General features: G+C 42.4%; 1 protein-coding gene across 1 annotated transcript in view; it reads right to left on the bottom strand.

Annotated features, from left to right (window-relative positions):
• nphs1 (NPHS1 adhesion molecule, nephrin) overlaps positions 1–21,553 on the bottom strand; it is a 57,587-nt gene that overhangs the window by 743 nt on the left and 35,291 nt on the right. Inside the window, exons 16-30 of the mRNA XM_050045707.1 lie at positions 21,132–21,272; positions 20,432–20,572; positions 18,934–19,055; positions 18,146–18,305; positions 17,835–17,991; positions 17,325–17,476; positions 13,891–14,002; positions 13,621–13,802; positions 13,443–13,493; positions 12,996–13,118; positions 12,371–12,419; positions 11,893–12,025; positions 9,266–9,344; positions 8,884–9,053; positions 8,626–8,724 (exon numbers count right to left, since the gene is read on the bottom strand). Of these exons, the coding sequence (XP_049901664.1) occupies positions 8,635–8,724; positions 8,884–9,053; positions 9,266–9,344; positions 11,893–12,025; positions 12,371–12,419; positions 12,996–13,118; positions 13,443–13,493; positions 13,621–13,802; positions 13,891–14,002; positions 17,325–17,476; positions 17,835–17,991; positions 18,146–18,305; positions 18,934–19,055; positions 20,432–20,572; positions 21,132–21,272 (1,862 nt within the window). The 3' untranslated portion in view covers positions 8,626–8,634. The remainder of the gene's footprint in view (positions 1–8,625; positions 8,725–8,883; positions 9,054–9,265; positions 9,345–11,892; positions 12,026–12,370; positions 12,420–12,995; positions 13,119–13,442; positions 13,494–13,620; positions 13,803–13,890; positions 14,003–17,324; positions 17,477–17,834; positions 17,992–18,145; positions 18,306–18,933; positions 19,056–20,431; positions 20,573–21,131; positions 21,273–21,553) is intronic.

Below are 21,553 nucleotides of genomic sequence, written 5' to 3'. Positions count from 1 at the left end.
CTTTTGTAGACACACCTACTCCATTACATAATGTGTGGGTTTTTGTCAGTTTTCAACTATTTCCTCAAGGCTGCAGGGATAGCTGTGTGTGATTGTGACCCAACAGCATTACCCAACTGAGAGGCACAAACCTAGACTGTTACAGCAGACAAAGCCTGCAATTCATCCACACTAGCAAAGGACAGTCTTTGTCCAGAGTACCCAGGACTCTTTTGGCTCAGCTTGTGCTCTGTCACATTGCTGTGGTTTCTCTAAAGAAACTCTCAACACTCTCCTTGATGCAGTTTGCATTGTGACCCATCCTCCTCAGTACAATATTTTTCTCATGTTTTCAAAATAGAAACAAACAGTGGACTTGCCCATTTTATGTTTCCATCTAAGTATATAATAAGATGTATCCTGGCAAGTCATTGGTAACCAATAACAATCAGCTTGTACACAAATATGATAAGGAGAACATCAATCTGATGAAGCAGCTACAAGGAGTTTTCAAGTCTCACTTTCAGTCTCACTTTAATACTGCTGCCTCTATATGACCTACATAAGCAAACATTCGGCAAGAAGATTGGATTTCTATATGGTTATTCTTAATATCTTTCCTGGGGTCTGATTCCTTGTGAAATCAGACAAAACGATTTACATCACACCGACTGCAAAAGCCTATGTTAACATCTTCCCTGGTAGTGTTTCACACTAGTTTAAAGGAAACAGGAGATTGTTATTTTAAGATTATTTTTTAGTTTTTTAATTGCTGTTATTATAGCACAGCTAGAGGGTGACAGGTAAGGTGTGAGAGAAAGGGGTAGTTGATTTGCAGCAGAGGGCCACAGGTTGGAATTAAACTCAACTGGGCAACTGGACTTGAGTTTCTTTCATCCAAGAAGCTTCTTCAGTTCTTGGATGAGAGGTGAAACATCTTCAGGAAACTCAAGCAAGTTCCAGTTGCCTACGATATAGCACTTAAGATAACCATGACTTGGATGACTGAGAATCTTCACCAACAAGGGAGCTACAGGTCGCCCCAGCAGGAGATTTTTATTGAGAGAAAAAGACACGAATTGACTGCAAACACTGAAACAAACAAACAAACAAACAAACAAACAAACAAAAGCTAAAAAGGGAGCTGGCTGAAACAACAAGTCAACCTTGGTCGATCATTTAACATCTGGAGAGAACTGTAGGATCTGAAAGAATTTTAAACCAATTTTTAAACTTCCTTCGAGAATGGAATGGAAACAAAATTACTTTCACAGAGCAACCAAATCTGGTCACTGTAGGCTTACATGTAACCTAGGTTTACGCAAAGTACTTTGTTTCAACATCTTCATATTATAGTTTTTAATCTTATATAGCCGCAGATGGATACACTACCACATTGCTACACATCCTGCAAACAGCTGTGTTTCAAAAGGAAAAACAGCATTAACAACTAGAAAAGTGTTTTTTTTTAATTAATTTTCAAAATAAAATATTTTGAAGACATACAGAACATACAGAATAAACAATCAAAAAGTGCACACTGTAGAGTGCAGACTGCTGCCAGGCGGCCGCCAGAGCCAATCACCGCCACTCTAAGAAATACATGCAGCGCAGCTGTGCCCAGGTGCATTGTTCCTCCTGACGTCCTTACAGTCAAGATAACAGCAAAGAGAACAAAACATGGCTTTTTTTCAATCTTGTATTGTGCCTAATTTTGGTGAATCACAACATATCAGAAATGGAATTAATCTGTAGGTACCATTTCGAAATGAGACCAAACTATTTTATAGATGTCAGTATTTCAGTCATCACAATAAAGGCCAAAGTGTGGTCTGCAACAGACTGAGCAAGGCTTTTTGTTTTCAGTGGAGCTGATTTCCATAAAACTTGTGGCTCCTACCAGCCGATGAACAGCATTGAGGAGTCAGCAGTCAGTTCTGATATATAAAACAGTCAATAAAATAGATTTGCAACAATTGTGAATCACTGCAACTACAAAAAGGTCCCTAAGCATACAGTCACGAATCTACACACAAAATATTAGGCTGATTGGTCCAGTAGTTTGTGAGATTATGTGGACAGACAGATACACACTCACACACATTTCCAAAAGTATGATCCTCTCCAGGCTTACACCAGGCAGCGATAATAAGTTGCGTCTGTCTTCCAAAACAAACCTTAGCACAAGCCAGATCAAGATCTGTAAGGGTGCTTTCAGACCTGGAGATAATTTGCCTTGGTCTGAATCAGAGTTGGATAATTGCCTACAGTTGGTTTGTGTTCTCACAGCAGCATTTACAAGCGGACGAGATCAAACACCTACAGCGAAAGCTGCCTTTGATTGGTCAAAATTTCCATGCGGGAAAATTCCAGGAAGTAAACAAAACATTGAAGAAGAGTACACTTGCAAGATAAATGCAACACTTTCTAATGTCACAATGGAGGGACAACTACGCAGGTTGATGTTAGCACTGGTCATCGTGGACTATATTGCTGTCATTGTTCATTTTAGTCAAACCATACAGTTTGAAAACGAGGCACGGCTCCAACTAGAAAACAACGTTTTGATGCACTGGATGTGCTGAATGTGCATATTAAGGCAGTACAAGAGGAGGCGTACATTAATAACCCTCCAGGACTGTAACATGCTCATGATTAACCCAAACAATGCGCAATGCGGCTGCAGTTGGTCCAGCTCAAGGTCAGAACATGTTCTCACCACAGAAGAACCACACAAGAGTTTGTTTGTAACCGGACTGAGACCACCTCTTCAAGAAGGTCTCGGTCCAGTTGTTTTGCTACACACTCGAGTGTGATTGCTGTGTTCACACCTGACACCTTGAAACCGAACCAAACAGGGCAGGTGTGAAAGCACCCTAAGACAGGTGGTGGCGCTCATGGGAAGTGCAGTCTTCATTCAAGGAAACAGTACCACTTTTGTCCACAGGGGCCGCCAAAATCAACACAAATGGCATTTCCTTGTAGTCGCTTCAATGCAACACTTCCTTAATAACTAGTTCCTTTTTTTTTTTTCATTCTTTTTATTAGTCTTGCTGGACATTTTGTTTACCTGCATGATCACACTATATAGTTTGCTTTCTAAATTTCCCATTAAATACAATTTATTTATTTATTATATTATACAGGTTCACATATACAGTATGTGCAGATAAATATTTCAAAATACATTTTAGACATGGGTACATAAAATGGGGTCCTTCAAAAGCAGTGACCTGTCTATGTAAGTACCGATCGCAGTATATGAGGTGAATTATTAATGCTAAAATGTAAACATTCATAAAATGTTTTTGTACAGTATGTCCTATTAGACTCTGAATTAATAATAACATAATGTTTTTCTCTTTTTTGTCCTTTTGTCATCTGTTTATCCCGGTATTTGGGTGGGAGTACGTGTGCATTTAAATGAGTGAGATACAGGGGGGATGTGTGGATTTAAATGTGCTTACATATAAAAAACAAATACACCCAGGTTTAAATGAGATTTGAAAAAGAAAGATATTTTTCTTTTGTTGAATATACTGTATACCTTTGGGGAAAAATACCAGGAGAGTAATGCTCGTCTGGATGTGAATTTTGTTTAATGGAGCCTACACTATTTCAAATAGAGACAAATGGTGACTGTAAGCATGCAGTGTTTTAACAATGGAAAAACTCAGCTTCATGTTGTTTTATATGCGATCTCTCTGGGCTCTATAAGCACGTCTGCTTTTCTGTGGTATAGCTTTATTTTGTCTCATCTTCCTGGTACGGTGTACACACTGCGGCCAGTCATCAAACTCATCTATAATTAAAGATGCTATTTCAGTTTCAATATGCTTTCAGATCTTCCTTTATCAAGATTATCAATCAATTATTTTCACTTCCTGGTTATCTTTCATGGACCACTGTTATATTTATTCAGTTGTATTCTTTCATCCACATTGGAGGGCAAATTACATCCTCATTACTGACAACAGGAGAGCAGAGCCACAAAGTGAGTCATAATAACTGCCAGTAAAATCATGTTCTAATTTGTAAAACCTGTGGTTGCTTTTGATTTGATTTCTATTTAGTTCAAATTGAAAAATCTGAATAATGAGAGCAATGACAGGGTTTGCGGAAATCTGAGTTAAATTTGAGTTAGCTCCCCACTGGTAGCACAACCTGTTAAAGTGATAAAGGAGTATTATTCAATCTCCTGTTTGTTTTCCACAAAAACATTCAGGAGAGGGGTAAAAAGGACGCGGAAACACTGCCAGAGCTGAGGTAATTAAAGTCTCTTATTTGTTTCTCTTTTGACTTTAATTGTGCACTCGTGCAGCCTGAATGTTGGAGCTCCCAAGAGATTCTTCTGAACACATCATATCAAAACGTTCACAAGGCAAATGAGGAAAAATAGAAGTTGACGTACAGTATTGAGCTGTCAAGCCTTCAGTTTAGCAGATTACCGCTCCTGCCTGAGCCGAAATGATGCATCATGAACAGGCTTTGGTATGAACACAGCAGTCATCTTGACAGGAACTTAAACAATTGTTCAGTAATGAGACAAACATACCTTGACAGCTCATGATGGAGAATAGTGAGCCTAATTGAGGGAACGCAGCTCTCTGAAACATTGAGATTTATCTCCAGGCAGTCAGGCCCCATTGAGGAAACAGAATGTTGTAGGTTTGTACAAATGTGTGGACGACAGCAGCCTCGCCAGAATTTAACTATCACTTCTCTCAGTAAACATCTCCACTGCACTCTACAGTGATAACACTAAAAAGAGTAATGTTGTGTGAAGCTTGGGCCAGCTACAGAAAAAGTCATGAAGCACACCACATCATCTTTATCAAAAAAGAAAAGTGGACATTTCTGTTAAGGAAGAATAAATCAAGATTTGCCTGCACTGTGTTTCTGTGTTTCGTGTGTGCATCTGTGTACTCATGAGACTGATGTGACGAATAGTGCTTGGGGGAAAAGCAGAAGTTGGAAGCAGAAACAGGATGCATGCATAACGGCTCCGTGTACAGATATAATAAGAGCCCAGTCACTATTTGTGTATTTTACAAGGCAGCGGGAACCTAAAAGAGCCGTGGAAACTTTGAGGAAGTTTCTGATCTCTGCACAGTGAACGTTCAAAGATGAAGTTACATAAATATACATAGCAACCCTGTTATTGTAATCCAGGAAGACACCATCTATTTTTTGCGTGTGTTTCATTGGTTCTCAGGATGGCGTGACAATAGTTGGGTTTTCAACCAAATGTAGCAGGAATTTTAACCCAGTTTTCAGAAAATCGTCAAAAGAAAATGCGAATTTATGTGCAAATATTGGGAGCTGGTTCATCAAGATAAGCAAGGGGTGGCGCTAATTCTCAGGTCAGGTGACATCACACCACTGGAGAACGCTAGTAAAACCTCAAACAAAGGAAAACAATCAATGTATAATAACGGAGAGCACACTGAACAATGAAAATAGAGTTTTGAACAGTGGACATTACAGCTCCATTCTCTTAGAAGAGTTCTTGTAACAGTGCGTTGTGAATAAAAGCCATCCAGTGATGACACAGTGTTTGCAGTGGCCTATACAATGACGGGGTACGTCATGACTGTACGTCATCATATATTCCCTGATTCAGTTTCCATTACATTTAGCTTGTATCAATACACCATTTTCTCCACCTCTCCAAGCATAAAAACTTTGTGATATTTTGAGATTTTTTTGGTGATTCCACTCAGTAATTTATGCGCAAATTAAAAATGTGCCCCAAAACAGATAGATGGAAACGCATGTACGCACTTATATCGTCAATAAATATTGGTCAGATATACATATATTCAAGGAATTGAGGCTCCAGGATGACTTGCCTGAAGAAATGAGGACAGCTAAGTCTGTAACATTTTTTCAGATCTTTTCTTAAAACAGGCTTTTGTCCTTATTTTAATTTAGATTTTTTAACCCATGCTAACAGCATGGCTCTATGGATGGCAGTGGCACCTCTTTGGTCTAGACTGAAATATTTCAAGAACTTCTCATGAATTGCCACTAAAGTTTGTCCAAACATTCATGTTCCTGTAAAGATTAATCCCACCAACTTTACATAAGGTACTCTCGGTTATACATTCTGGTTTTGTCCTAAGATTGTTCCTTTTTGGCAAGATATCTTCTCTAGGTATTGTAAAATTCATGACATTCACATTGAACTTGACCCGTTAATTGCCCTGTTTGGTTGTTCTGAAGCTTCTCTTGCTCTGCCACATACTGTACAGAGGTTCCTGATGGTTGGCCTGTTAGTAGCAAGGGATTATTCTTAAGGAATGGAAGGCTACCAGTGCTCCCTATTTCTGTAGATGGCTTAGGGAAGTAGTCTTGGGGATTCACCTTGAGAGACTTCGATACAACAAACTGAGTTTGTATGATAAATTTGAGAGTGTTTGGGACCCAGTACTTAGGCGCCTTACTTTACCATCTATTATCTTGGCCATTTTGCCGTTCTGTTTATGTAATAGGCTTAACATTGTATTTATTTCCGCCAAGTCTGGCTTTTTTATTTTTATTTATGAATTTTTTGAGGCATTTGTCTTTATTTTTGTTTTTTTTGTATGTGGGTTGAGTATGTTTGTTAGTCTGTTTGTATATGTATTGTTGTTTTTGAGATGAAAATCAAATATAATATGAAAAAAAGATGAATCCCACCAACTTTGGTGATCCCCTGACTTTTCGCCTGGCAATATAAGGCCAAAATTTCAGTTTGCCCAAAACTCTGGTCTCTGAAGATTGCAAAACTAATGACGTTCCTATTAACCTCAGCTGTACTTTAGTGCTTATTAGGAAAAGTTAGCTTCTTATCAAGTTAAACTGAGATGGTGAATTTGACACACTTTATATCATGGATGTATAAAGAAAACTGGATACAGAGTTGGGAACTGGACCCCCTTGATTCCTATGACAGTTGCTCAGTGGTGCATAAAGCCAAAATGTTCAGCTGGCGCGTAACATTACCACCCATTACTGCCCATAGGCCAGGAGCACTAGAGACTTCTACTGGTGGAGTCAGCTACTTCCTGTTTAGTGATCTGCTAACTTGAATGGGAATAAAATCATTTAATTGTGCGGCTTTTGTAGACTTTCCAAATTTTATCACATTGAATGGATCAAATTTTGATAGTAATTTTGCAGGGGTTGTGACGCTCTAAGAAATGTATTCACTGATTTACAGACGTCCCCTTCACAATATAAGTCTATGGGGAAAAGTCTTTCAGGGCCCAGTGGCATCATGTGACGGACCCAAGAGTTACCCGGTTTGGTCACTACGAAAATTGGCTTCAAAGCCTAGTGCACGTCCTGGGGGCCTGCATTACACCTGCTGAACATCTGCATATTAGCATTGTCACTGTGAGCATGTTAGCATGCTGATCTCAGCAGTTAGCTCAAACCACTAGTGTGGTAAAGTGCAGCTTCCCAGAGCTGCTAGCATGGCTGCAGCTCTTTGTCTTTTTTTATGTCACTTAAATTGTATTTTTATCTCTATAATGTTAGAACTGGTTTAATCTTGTTATAAAATCTAATCCATTTTTATTAGATTTTATATTGGATGTTATTGTTAATTTGCTGTCTTGTGGGAAGCAACTTTGGCTTCGAAAAGTGTTCTATAAATAAAGATTAGAATTACTGTTTTTCTTTCAACTATAATTTAAACAGTAATGAAACCCACTGGAAGAAAAGAGTGTGTAGCAGTAGCCACAGCAGCAGCTTAGCCTCTCTTCCTGACTCTATCTGTCTTTGACTGTCCACTCTCGGTGAAACAAATTCCCTGCACGGTTTCTCTCTCTCGCTGATGCTGTGAGCTGAACCCCAATCCCAGAGAAAACAGGATTAGAGTCTGGCCCCAGATATGGCTTTGCGTCCTGAAGACATAACCATGCTAAATACCACTCAGTACTATCCTATTGTAGGGATTCCCACAGACTAACTGTGAAACTCTTTGTGTCGTAGAGGGGAGGGACAGGTCACTGTCGTCAGGTTCCTGTCTGGATACATGTTTAAAATGTTGACATCATATGGGTCAAATAGGATGCTGTCTGCTTCAGAGGCACTGTGAGTCTGTGCTGCTTCTGCCCCAGCGCTAACCACAGTGTTGTCAGTCCATTTTTGTCTCTAACTGACTGATTCATGTCTACCTGCAGGCCAAAGGAGGAGGGGGGGACTGTGAGTAGTGACCGTGACTTGGCTCCAAGGAAGAGGGTAAAGGTGAAAGAACAAAGAGAGGTCAAGGGAGGTGTAGGATCACAGAGGGGGAAGAAAATAAGCAGGTGGATGTAAAAAGCATTTTGAAATTCTTGATTGCATGGCTTGGCTTTCAGATATTTCTCAAATCATCGTGCTCACTTCTGTTCAGCCTCTTGAGTTTGCCATACCCGGCTGTGGGACAACACTCACTGTTAACAATATACACAGAAAAAATTGTATTGAAATACTGAATGACATTTCAGCACTCCAGCTACATTCTAATCTTTTGATGGGTACATTCAAGGTGACTTGTGAAATACCATTCGAAAAGAATTAAAAAAAAGACACTGTACTCAATAGCTGCTACTCAACAGTACTAAATGACAACTGTTGAGTCACAAGCCGTGCCGTAGCGTATGTGTTTGCTCTGACCTTCTTATTCTAAACTAATTCGCCTCGCAGTTCAAAGGGAAGCTCTGAATCTCTCTGCGGTTGTCGTAGATCCATGAACTCCCCCACTCTCTCAGCACCCTGCAGAGAGACAGATTGCATCTCAGTTACCATCATATACTATGTGATAAAGCTACAGCACATCAGTAGCTTTATAGATAATTTATTTTTCAGCCGAATTTTGATAACAAATGTATCAAATAAGAGCTCTCATCACAGGCTGGGGTTTTGTTTACAGACCTGGGGGGAGGTCGGTGATCTCCACTCACGCCTTTGATGTGGCAATCTGTGGTCAAACAAGGACGCAGGGGAAGGAAGAGTTCGGGAAGCCAGGATGTCCTGGTACAGTCCCCCGTCTCTTACATCTTCATACAGATGGCTGTGAGAGTCCACGGGGAGGTGGGTGACATCTTGAAGAGCACATGGAAATAGATTCGCAAAACATGAATAATGCTAGTGGCAAACATTAAAATAAATCAGAAAGTACTCCAGTTGGCCCGGGCTGTCTGCAGAAAGTTCAAACAAGACAGATTTGGCTCCTGTTCTGCTCGGACCTCATTGTATTTTGAATATGAGGTGTTTATTGTTGCCTTGTTTACTCTGAGGTTTATTTGTGTCTCACCAGGCCTTCGCGTTTCCTCAGGGAGTGGGCTGAAAGGCAGCGTGTAGTCACCGGTAGGGTAATAATAATGGGAACTTTCCTGAAATTAGTGAAACAGAAGAGATCACATCAGATTAGCTTTGACCTCAAGTGACTTTGGGTAAATGACAAAGCCATATTTGCTAAATCAGTACAAAGGGGACAGCGGGGAGGGTTCATCGACCTAAAGTATTTTCTCACTGGCCCCTAGAAAAATTAAACCACGCTGTTAGACGTGGTTTTATTTGCATTGCTTTTACCTGTCTACATGTACACAGATATTTTCATAAATGGATAATTTATTTTTTGGCCTCTCGTCCACATCCTTTCCGTTTAGGGTCACTAAAACAGATATTTTTGAGAATGCCTCCAGAGGTGCAAATTTTTATGCGCTTCACAGACGAACGGAGGTGTCTGCTGCACACAATATCATCTGATCCAAATCAGCGTCCGTGGTTAAAACTCCACCACCATGGTTTTGGATCAGCCCCGGTCGAACCAGCAGATGGTGGGACATTTTAGAGAGTGTGACTGTTGTTAACAGGGAGTGAAAGGTAAACGTTTGCATGTCCAGAGTAGGGCTCCACCCCACTCACTCACTCACTCACTCACTCACTCACTCACTCACAAGTTCTCTAGCAACACTGAGAGAGACACAGTGATGCTATTTTGTTTAATCTGTCTGTTAATTAGTCTACAGTGTGATCCGTCTATATGTTGCACCCGCTATGCTAAATCAGTGTGAGATGAGTGAAATTACCACAGTAGCACACATGCAATTCAACGCCGCGCTGCTAGTTTGTGTTTGAGGTGGATCACAGCGCGTTGCCGTTCTACTTGGTAGCTGAAGTCTAATTTGTGACAGTGAGACAGCGCCTGGATGCAGGCGACAGATGTGTAAATGCAGCGACAACACAGATATTTCATACACAAGACGTATAATGCAGACAAAGTATCTCTCCCTCCCTCCCTCCCTCCCTCCCTCCCTCGGCCTCTCTGTTGATGCTCTGTGAATTAATAAGATTTACAGCCTAAATAAGAAAAATAAAAACAGATTTTAATTATTTTCCAGCACTAGATTTGTTTTGAAAGGCCATGAAAAACGACTTTTTACTCCCCCACAAAAATGTTTAACTGTCCCAAACTACAATGGATTTAGGCCGACTTGATACATTTATACTCATGTTATAGCTTTGTGTCCTGTGCTGCAAACCTTTAAAAAAGACTTTTTCCAATAGACATACATGGTAAAAAAAGTATGTCTGTACATCAGAATTTTTCTTAGCACCACAAAGCCCTGCAGAACGACCCCTTTTTCCTATCAGAATCTGATCCATTCAGTTGATAACATTTGGAAAGTCTAGAAGAGCCACATAACTGAATCATTTTAAACGCATCTCAAATTAGCAGAATGCTAAACTGTAAGTAGCTGTCTCGGCCAGCGGAAGTCTAGTGCGCCTGTTCAGTGGTAATCATCCCTGTAATTTCATACGTGCCAGCTGAACTCTTTGGCTTAATACTCCCTTGAACAACTTTCATAGTAATGAACAGGGCTCCTCCTCCAATGCTGTATCCAGTTCTCTTTACACATGTGTAGAATCAACAGTGATGAGATCTCCAGTACGTGTTTGTTAGGCTGTACACTTTACTACCTTTGCGATAAACAGAGACTGCAGAAACGCTGATGAGCGTATTGAGTTGTTTTTAGCTCTAGTTCTAGTTTTGACAAAGATATTTTGTAAAACTAAGGTTGTTTTTTAACATCTTCATACCTATAGCCAGGGCCTTACACTGTATATTCATCTCTGACATTTCAGTGGTGGATGTCTGCCTCCTCTCCAGTACAACAGAGGTGGACAGACTTGCTGTGAACGGTTTTAATTGGAACTACCGAAGACGATATAGTCCCTACGAAAATGGCTGACACACTGAAGTGGACCATCCAGACTAATGGTGATTTACAGAATGAGACGTCCCGTTTCCAAAACTGTGAGGACCCCCTCCATTGTGATGGGGTCTGGGCAGAAATCTCACGGACAAGTGTCTCAAAATTTGGGCAAATAAAACCAAAACTATCTGCACTTACGGCCAGATATCACTACAGGGAGATAGGAAAATATGTTTTTATTTTATTTTTATTTTTTTTGGCTTAACCGACCCTTACAGGTACGTCCTGTATTAAATTAGGAGAAAGATAAAGCCTGCCTCAGTGGGGATTTGAGGTTTCATTATACCCCATCCTGACAGCACAAAGCTATCTGTTTTCTTCTACCTCGCTCAACAGTTTTCTTCAAGGTTCAAATCCTTGTTGGCCTTTTTAAAGTACAAAATGATAATTTCTCGGAGATCGATGTGCATTTTGAATGCTAATTGTGAGGTATTGATCTGTGTTCCATCTCTATGCACAGCTAAAGGTTTCATTAGTTTATCTATCCATTTCCCTTGTTATGGCTGAATTCTCCACTTCCTCCTCTGCCAGATACCATCACCCCCTGCCTAACCTCTTTCCTCCCCTCATCTGTTTACTCTCTGCATATTCTCTCATCTGCCCTTTTCTCTTTCTCTCATCCCGCTCCTCCCTTTCTCCCTCCTCTCTTTGCCGTTCTCACCGCTGCATAGCTCTCGTAGACATTGCTGTCTGTTTCAGACCCAGAGTCGATGAGGAGGGTGCGCTGGGCTGCGGCGTTGATCTTTTCTCTGCTCTCATACCTATTGGAGTTGCTTACAGTTGACTGACTGGACCTGCATGAAGAAATCAGATTCTGTCATCTACCTTTACTTTCTGGATTCATTTCCCAACAACAATGAACTACCAGAGATGCAAAACCCTCCGCACACATAGCACCTTTTTTACTGCACACATTAAGCTCTTAATAACAGTGTATCATGTAGTGCGTGCACACATTTATTGCAGGTTTGTGGTGCAAGTTTGATGATACCAATATGAATGGATATTGACAGAGGCTTGTTGTTTTGCCTGCCTGGCTGTTTTAGTAGCTGGGTCAGCCAATGGATCAGGCCTCAGACTTCTTAGAGTGGATTGGATGTGTGTCTCTTTATTACTTCTACTGCAGGGCCTTAACTTACCCCTCCTCTTCACTCTTCTTTCCATCCAACACACTGCCTCCTCTACCCCCTGCAGGGGAAACACAAACAGGAGGAAAGAGGCTTAGTGTTAGGAAATTAGAACTTGAAGAGAAGAGCATCATCTCATAAGCACCAAAATTGATCAGAGCAATAGAAGAGCCAGAGAGCGAGAGAGTGAGTGAAAGACACGTCAGTGGCAAAAAATCTATGTAAAAACCAGAGGGCAGAAGAAGGTGAGGAGTGAAAAATAAAAGATGGAGAGGGGAGGACCTGACAGTTAGAGTGAAGAACAAATAGGAAGAGACAGAAGGAGAGATCGAGAGAGGACATAACGCTAGCAAATGAGATAAAAGATATGGACGCAGCACAGAAGTGACAGCTTTGAAGGATGAATGTGGCAGGAGGTAGAGGCTTAGAGAATAAGCAGAAGGAGAGGAGACAGGATAGACGAATAGAAAGAGGGACATGGTGAGATGAGAAGAGAGTGAGAGGCTGAGCTGACAATTGCATCATGGTTTGGGAATAATCTCTTTAGAGTTCTGGTGAGGAATCGGGACATTATAATGCCAAAAAGCGACGGAGGAGACGCTTTCACATCCAGAGATGAAAAGATCATTATGGTTACCTGTCTGGCCTCGCTTCTTTTTCCACCTCAATCCAAAGTAGCAACCCAGGGAATTAAACACCAGCAGGACTCCAAACACCACTGTGAACACCACTGTCAAATAGGCCGGCAGTCCACTTGCACCTAGTTCACAAAACATTAGAAGCATTAGCTCAATGCATAACAATGAAAGTTAAAGAGGGAGTGATATGGAAATTTGGGGAGATAAAGACTGACTGGGACAGACCCAACTACTCTCTCAATTGTCTTTATTGATTAAAGACTAGCAGAGGGGAAAAAGTATGGGTGGGCGCCATGACAACCACTACTCTCGTAGAGCAAACATTAACAGCCTTGGAGGTGCATACATTAACATGATTTAGCCAAATGAAGCTAGCTGCTGTGCAAACAGCAATTTCCAACTGCCCTTAAAAGCTTTTTTTCAGGGAGTTGGGATAAAAGACTCACTCTGTGAGACTGAGTCGTCATCTGTCAGGACTTCTTCCACTTCTGGCCTCTCTGAAAAGAAAGAAATAACTGAAACTTACATGTCACACATCACATCACAACACAACATGTAATAGATTATCAGATGGTTGTGCAGTAGAGTCCTTTCAGTGTCAAGCTGGGGTTACTCCAAACTGACCCTTGGTGGTGATGGTCAGTACTGCATTGTTGTCAGCATATCCACTCTCTCCAATTGCATTGAGGGCATTGACAGAGAAGTTGTAGGTGGTGACAGGCTGCAGGCCAGTGACAGTGAAGGTTGTTGCTCTGGGAGGAAAGACGTCCATGTAGAGGAAACTGGCTGACTTATCCCAACGGTATCTGTCGACCAAATCTCACTGTCAAGTACAGTTCTTTTATTATTAAAAGCCTGTCATGCCTGAACCGACATACCTTCTTGACATCTCACCTTACACGAAATCTTTGCTGCAAACCGCCGTTGAAGCCGGGGATCCACTCCAGAGTGACCGAGTCATGGGTGACGCTGACTTGGCGAAACGACAAAGGAGGATCGGGGTGATCTGAGGGCAAAAGACAGAAAGAGATGTAGGGAAGAAAAAAGCAATTGTGCCCTTGATTTTGTGAGAACACTGAAGAGCAGAACACCTTAACTCGTCAGGTGGTTATTTGAAAAGGCTTTAGGTGGTAGGAAATGGAGATGTGTGCCATGAGATAGTCAAGTGATTATATCTGCAGACTGTGAAATAACACCTGAGGCCCCGCTGGCCTATAGGAGCGTGCCTCCCCTACGGCCTCGCTCTCTGCTTTGGAGTGGTTATAAATAGACAAATTGATATTACTAAAAGAGAGCGCCGAGCGGATGTTCTTCCTGATTGAAATAGAAGAGGAAGAAAAACGATTTGAGCTATTCTCGCTTTCCCGATTGGTCATACAATTGTGTTTGAAAACACAATTATTCTTACTATTAGATATGAGTATCAGAAGGACCAGCGATAACTGTTTACCTCGGAGCAAAATGTTGATTTGTGGGTGGACATGGTTTAACTGGGCTATGACACTTATCACATATTTTCATGTACTGCAGCATTTTAAGTCTGGATAATTTCATGCAGAAAGCTGCTAATATCTGCTGATGATAAATAAGAGTGAATGAAATTAAAACAGGGGAGCAAGGAGATGATCTCCAAGGTCAAAACTTGTCAGAGAGCCTCTTTGTTTTTTAACAGTTTATCTCTTCTTAATCACAGTTTATTCCACAGGCTTCCACAGAACATCTTTTTGACAGCAACAGCTTTGCATTTTTAACAGCGCACCACTCCTTATCTGCTTTTTCTTAAGGTTGTGCTTTGTTGTATGAATGATCAGGAAACATGGGCAGAGTCGTGGCTGATCCCTCTCCGAACAAAGTGGCTGATTTGTCCAATTTATCCAACCAAAGTCATGCAATGACGGATGAAGCCTCTTGATTATGATCAATATGGTGAACAAAGATCAAAGGATGCTAACCAGGCCTTCAGTCTGACACGAGGCACTGCTTCAGTCAGGGTAGTGGAGAGAAAGTGGATTATTTTGCATTTGGAGCATGAAAAAAAAAGAAGGGTGGTTTTGGGGGCAGAGGGAGAGATAGTCAAGGAGAGAAGGAGGAGAGATTGTTGAGCAGCAACATAAGAAGGGGATGCTCCACTCGTCTCTGGCTCCAGGCTGCAGCCCAGTTTGCAGAGTAAATAATTCCCACTATCAGCTCCGCTCATAAGATTCCAGGGCAAAGAGGTCAGCCTTATTTGGATCTCGTCTCCTTCAAATCCAAAGAGCGCCATGCTACGAAAAAAAAAAAGCGCCCCTCTCTTCCTCTGGAGCTCTAAAATGATAAGGAAGCATATAAAATTTATTATCACTGCGTCAGATTAATTATGAATATTCACAGCACTAAAAAAAATTGACTGGGGGAAAACAGGGCCAATATTGGATTGTATTTTATGGTTTTTATAGTAAACATTAAATGTGTCCAATGATGGCTGTGGGCCTTCGCTGAGAGCAGGACTGTGTTGATAATGGCGGTAGTGCAAGGATACACTAGTAGCTGGAAGGCAGAAAAGTCTAAGCACGCCGGGAGAGCAAAGCATATCACTGCAGCATTATCTGAGGGAGAAGTGAAGTACTGCTATGGGCTAAATGATAAGGTAGAGATAGAGCAATGGAATAAGTTCCTTAAAGGGCTGACACTCAGGAGCAACAGCTCTCTCCGGTTTACAGAATTCTGCATGCTCAATGGCCCTCCCACACTATTGTAATGTTGCTGGAAAAGGCTGATAAAGCTTGGACAAAAGCAGCACAGACACAATTATTTTGAGATGCTGCCAAATTAGAACCAAAGGAATAGTTTGTGCTCCACTGCCAAGTACGTGCTATGCATAATCCCTACATGTTGTGTGCCCTAACCACTGACTTTGATCATTTGCCATTCATTTAAAGATGCATTAGGTGATTTTTGACCACTAGGGAGCAGAAAGACTCTAACAAAGCTGTTGGCAACAGAGGCTTGACGCACAATACTGTAGGTTTAGCAGGCTGCTTCAGCAAACTATTACTTACACATCTACACTATCTGACATACACTTACCTTGTAGCTATGATTTTTGTCTGCTCTGACCTCTATCTGGGTCTTTTCATCACTTAACTTTCTGCACAATCCACCCCTTGAAATAGGCTTTTTGACATTTAATGCTGGGCAGGTAACACACCCTCTGCTTGTTTAGAGAAAATAGCTGCAGTAACAGTTTTTAGATCAGGGTGAGTATCTTGATGAGAGCAGTAGGACTCAACTGTACACGCTATGTGTGGGCCAGGTCAACAAAGGAATGAGCAAAAGGTGTGGGTGGGTGTTCATTCTCAGTGGCTTGATATTACTAGTGATCCTTCTGCACAACAGTGAGTCATTTGATTCAATTGTATTTTTAAAAAAATGCTTGATGATTTTTTAAAGAAATACTATACAGCATTTTCCTAGGAAAACTAGCACTAGAAATGTGGTGGTGTATTATTCTGAGGAGCTCCTGCCCTCTGCCTGTATTTTCTTATTTTCTTATATTGCTGTGTTCAGGATGTTTTTGTGCTGCAACCTTTGAGCAGTGGTGTGTTGCTCCCAGCCAATAACAAAGCGTAGGTGAGGTCACGACTTCATAAAAAAGTAGTGACCAGGTAGCAGTGGCACGTACTGAAGATGAAAATACAAAAATTGCGGGCACAGTGCTTAAAATACAAAAATATAGCGAGGTTAAATGCCAAGCGGCAAAGCTGGTTTCAGAATGAGTTAATCAGGGGTTGGCTTTCGCTTTCACTTTCGCCAGTGAACACGGAAAGAGAGGATGGGGATGAAGAGCGATGCAGAGTTGGCCTGTTTTCTGTTGGACAGGTTGGTGCTGGAGGTTAGCTTGCCAAAGTATTGGGTTGTCCTTTAAAACAAATGTAAAGTCCCTACAAAAAGTAGCTTTCAGTGTATGTACAAGCATTGTATAGAAGAGGGGCCAGGTTTGAATCTTGTGTATACAAACAGCAACCGACAATTCCTGCATAGCATACCCTTGACATATTGTTGCTGTCAAAGGAAAACTATGCATCTCCCAATATGTTTTGAGAGTAAACTGAAAGATCAAGTGTTCCCTCATGAAATGAGAAAATTCTCCCACATCTGAAGCCAAATAAACCCTTTGACAAACCCATTGAATTATCTAAAAAATGCATTGCTACAACACTGAGACAGGGTTCTTTATTAGCTCATGAAAAGTTGATATTTTGGAGGTATATTTTCCGCAGGACAACCTTAGTCACCCGGAGACACACACCCATACACACAGAAACCACAAATAAACACAGATACAGTACTTGTGCTGACGAGCTGGATGTCTAGCTTGTCTTCCCCAAGTGAGTTGCGAGCAGTGCAGCTGAAGACAGCATAGTCCAAGGCTGCGCTCACATTTACAACTCTAACTGTGCTGGTGTGGAAGGAGCCCTCCCTCACGGTCCGCTCCTCATACCTGCAGCACGCGGGCACACACACGTACACACACACACAGAAAGAGAGATAAATCCTGAGCTGGAAGACAGCAGGGATTGTGATGTCCTGCAGATTGCACTAAGTCACCCAATTTCACACATCAAAGAAGCATTAAACAGGTATTTGCATAGTGAAAAGCAAAGTATAAAATGCACTAAATCTGGATTTAGTGGTGAAATAGCAAGAAATAGCAAAAGAATATATTATATTAGGGTAAAACCTAATCTAATTGTGAGGATTCATCAATATGTAACCAAATGCTGACAGTAGCACCAAAGTTAATAGTGAAAAGTATGTCAAAAGAAGGATTTGAAATGGAATAATCCCTTCTCTCTGACCTGGGGTTTGCAAAGTCCATGTGCACACCGTTTTTTTCCCAAGAGAAGTCGACACGCGGAATACCCTCTGCCTGACACACTACCTCAGCTGTAGCAGTGCCGTCCCCTCTACTCGCCACCTTCCTCCACTGGGCTCCTTTCTGAAGCTCTGGTTTGACTACACAAGACAAGATGAGCATGGAGGTTATTCATGCAGAAACCAGACACAACGTGTATTTGTTGACAAGTACAAAAACACGTGCGTGCTCCTACTAATAAATCTCTGTGCGTATTTGTTCCCTTCTGACAGTGAATAAATGCCACAGACTCACATTGCACTACCAGCCGCACATCTACAGTGTCAGGGGGTGCTATGCCATTATTGGCTCTGCACTGGTAAAGACCAGCGTGAGCCCGAGTCACATCATGGATAGTCAGGAGGCCAGATTCGTCTTCCTGGGTCTCCTGTCCCATCTCCACCTCCCCTTCTCCCTGTGGAAGACAAAGTGAGGAGGAATGAGCGTCAGACAGCAGCGATCCCTCAAAACACACTCCCCTCCTCCGGGGTGAGAGCTGGAGTAGGAGGGGGCTGCGCGAGAGCAAGGCAGGTAGACAGTGAGGGAGAGTTAAGCAGGAAACCATCAGGGCTTGAGGTGAGGATGGGAAGGGCGTCGGGGGAACGAGCTCTGAGGACAGAGAAAGATAATGCCAAGGGTTGGAGAGCCACAGGGAAAGGGAAAAGGAGGGGCTGTGCAGGTTGAAAGCGGGACACACAGCACTGCCGGGGGGTGGGTTAGACCGGAGAAGGCATCAGTAGATACAGAGACCACGCCACATTGACGAATGTGCCCTTTAGTCACGCAGCAGTAATGAAAGCTATTTTTCTGGATTTGGGCTGTGTGTGGAGCAGGAAGAGGTGGGGTGGAAGGATAGTTAGAGCCAGTGAAATATGGTGCATCTGTGCATTTAGAAAGGCCAGTGATAAACGGTAAGAACGGACAAAATAATAGAAAGCAAGGCAGATGAAGGAAATATAATTCAAGGGATGACTGTGTTTCTGTGTATATATGTGTGTGTGTGTGTGTGTGTGTGTGTGTGTGTTTTGTATCCGACCTCTTACCAGCCATTTCCAAGAGAACATGTCAGATATAATGGGGTTGGCATCTGCCACACATATCAGGTCTGCTGTTTCCCCCAGGTTCACTAACACGGGGTCTTTCTCTGCTTTGACACTCGCAGCATCTGAGAGTAAGAAAGAGGGACAAGGCTAAGGCAGGACCAAAGGTTAACATGCCAACTTGGGACAAATCATTTGCCGAGCCATTAAACAGGCATGTCGTATTGCTATAATTACTCTTACACTCGTTTGCCTTTGAACTGGTTCATAACCCTGTCCTAATTGGCCTCTTTGTTTCAGATACATTGCCATTAACTTCTCTATAAGTTGGAGGATTACAGATGCTCCTGCAGACAAACTGAGAAATGGTCACTTGACCCAGAAGGCCCTCCGCTGACAGCACATTCCCACATGGACTATGACAGACTGACCAGTTCCCCTGTCTTCATTAAGTCCTCTTTCCTTCCTGACTGCACGACTCCTCTTCTTGTCTTTATTCGCCCCTACCTCACAAGCTTTTTATACTTCCCATGGGTGCCATGTACTCGCAACAATAAGGCCATTAGTGCCTACTTGTCTAAACCTATGTTCACACTTGAAGAACAGTGGTGGGAAACACTAGAGAGACACAGACCTCTGGGTTGGTGGGGTACACCCATGCTGGCCTGCTAACCAAGACCGACATTGTTAAGTGGGCTACATCGCCACCCATAAAAGCTACTACAATCCTACATACATAATGAATATCTACAACTGTCAAGTCCAGTCAGATCAGGATGGAAGAATCCATTAGGCGTGTACCATGGGCTTTGGTGAAACAGGCAGACCTACATTTTCAACACTTCCATTATTAAATCATCAGTATCGGGGCGGAGGGTCTGCAGCTCCAGGCTGGGCCTGGGGCAGCAGTGGAGATGCGCGGCCTTGCATGGAGGCCTAATGAATGTGGCACATTTGCTGGGTAGGTGCTGAAAGTCAAAATTGATGTCGGGACGTGTCAGCGCGTGTGGATGTGCTGACGGCTCTGATACTTTGCAGCTTTAGACAAGCTCCAAAAACATGTTAAAATCCATTTGCACAAAATAACAGGCAACAGAAATTCAGCTCATTCTCCACATTTAAAGGACGAAGGCTGTTCAGCAGTGGTAAATGATGTGGTTGACTTGTGACCCACACGGCCCACAGGTATACCTGCAGATGTAGCACGTCAGAATCGGGGAAAAAAAGTGATTAATTATGCATGGATTGCAGGAAAAGTACTGTTTCTATATTTTCTCACTCATTCTCTCCCTGTCATTTTCTGTTCTATCAATATTTCCTCCGGTAGCTGCTCTGAGGAACTTTAATTAATCCATACAAGTTGTAAATAATTAAACTTGCTTTTAAAGGTAAAATATAAAAACACATGAGGAAAAATAGTTACAGTGCAGCTGCCACTCTACCTTCCTTTAACATAAAATATAAAACCGTGCAGGCCGTAAGGATGCATGTCGGTCCTTACACTGAACGTCCAGCATGATGGAGGTCTGGCTGATGCCCTCATCATTGCTACACTTGACAGCGTAAACGCCGGCATCTTTCCTCGTCACATTCTCGATCTCCAGCGAGTTGTCATCTGACCAGTGGTAGCGCACATCCCCTCCTTTCCAAAAACACGAAAAAACACACACACTTGCACACACGAAACAATGGTAAATTAAGTATTCATTACACGCTCATCAACCACGTGTCCTCTGGCCACTGGTCTCTAAGTGACATCTAATCCTGCATTATTGATTGGCCTGGCTGGATTCCCACATCAAACCAACAATAGGCTGCGTGAGAGACACCTCCTATACCACAGCAGTCAAAATGTAATAGGTGGGTTTCCGCATTCAGGATACAGTCATTTTATGGCGGGGGCTGCGTATGATGGAGCTAACAGAGTTAACAGAGAAAGCGAGTGGGTGCAGCAGGGCCCCGATGACACCGGCCTGGAGGAGAAGCCAGGTTTAGAACCGTTGTGTTGTATTCAGGGAGACAGCAAACCTCATTTAGACTGCATACATTAGACCCATAATGAGAATCACATTTGGCAGGGTCCCATGCTGGCTAACCTGCCATGTTTTATTCAGACCCTGAATGGCAGAGCTGAGTGCTTACTTGCTTGCTCAGCTCAACTAGGACCTGGTTTATAGAGCCATCACACAGCCCTGGATCACCTTTGACCAGTTTCTCCCTGCGGTGCAGCCAAATGCAGGAGACCTCCTCTGGGTTAGCTGAGACCAGCAGTGGGATGGTTGCCATGTCATCCTCCACCACTTGGACCTGCGTTGGCTGCTCGGGGCTGAACTCTGGTGGGTCTGACACAAAAAAACGGCACACGCATTCAGCTACAGTAACTTGGATTTACACCAAAAATACATGAGCTGAGGCATGAATACAAACTCACGCTCACAGAACGACAAGAAGGAGCGAGCGAGAACACAAAGACACACAAAACATGTTGAGCATGAAAGCAGGAAGAGACACTAATGAGAGTCAAACCAGTAGAAAGTCGACATCCCACCAGTAATTCCAGATCTAACCAACTTCACATACTTAGACAACGGGGGAGTAAGGCAATGCGGGAGGGAGAGGGACA

This window comes from Epinephelus moara, chromosome 6 (assembly GCF_006386435.1).
Source record: "Epinephelus moara isolate mb chromosome 6, YSFRI_EMoa_1.0, whole genome shotgun sequence".
In the NCBI taxonomy this organism is placed as follows: domain Eukaryota; kingdom Metazoa; phylum Chordata; class Actinopteri; order Perciformes; family Serranidae; genus Epinephelus; species Epinephelus moara.
This window is presented reverse-complemented; position numbering and strand designations above follow the sequence as displayed.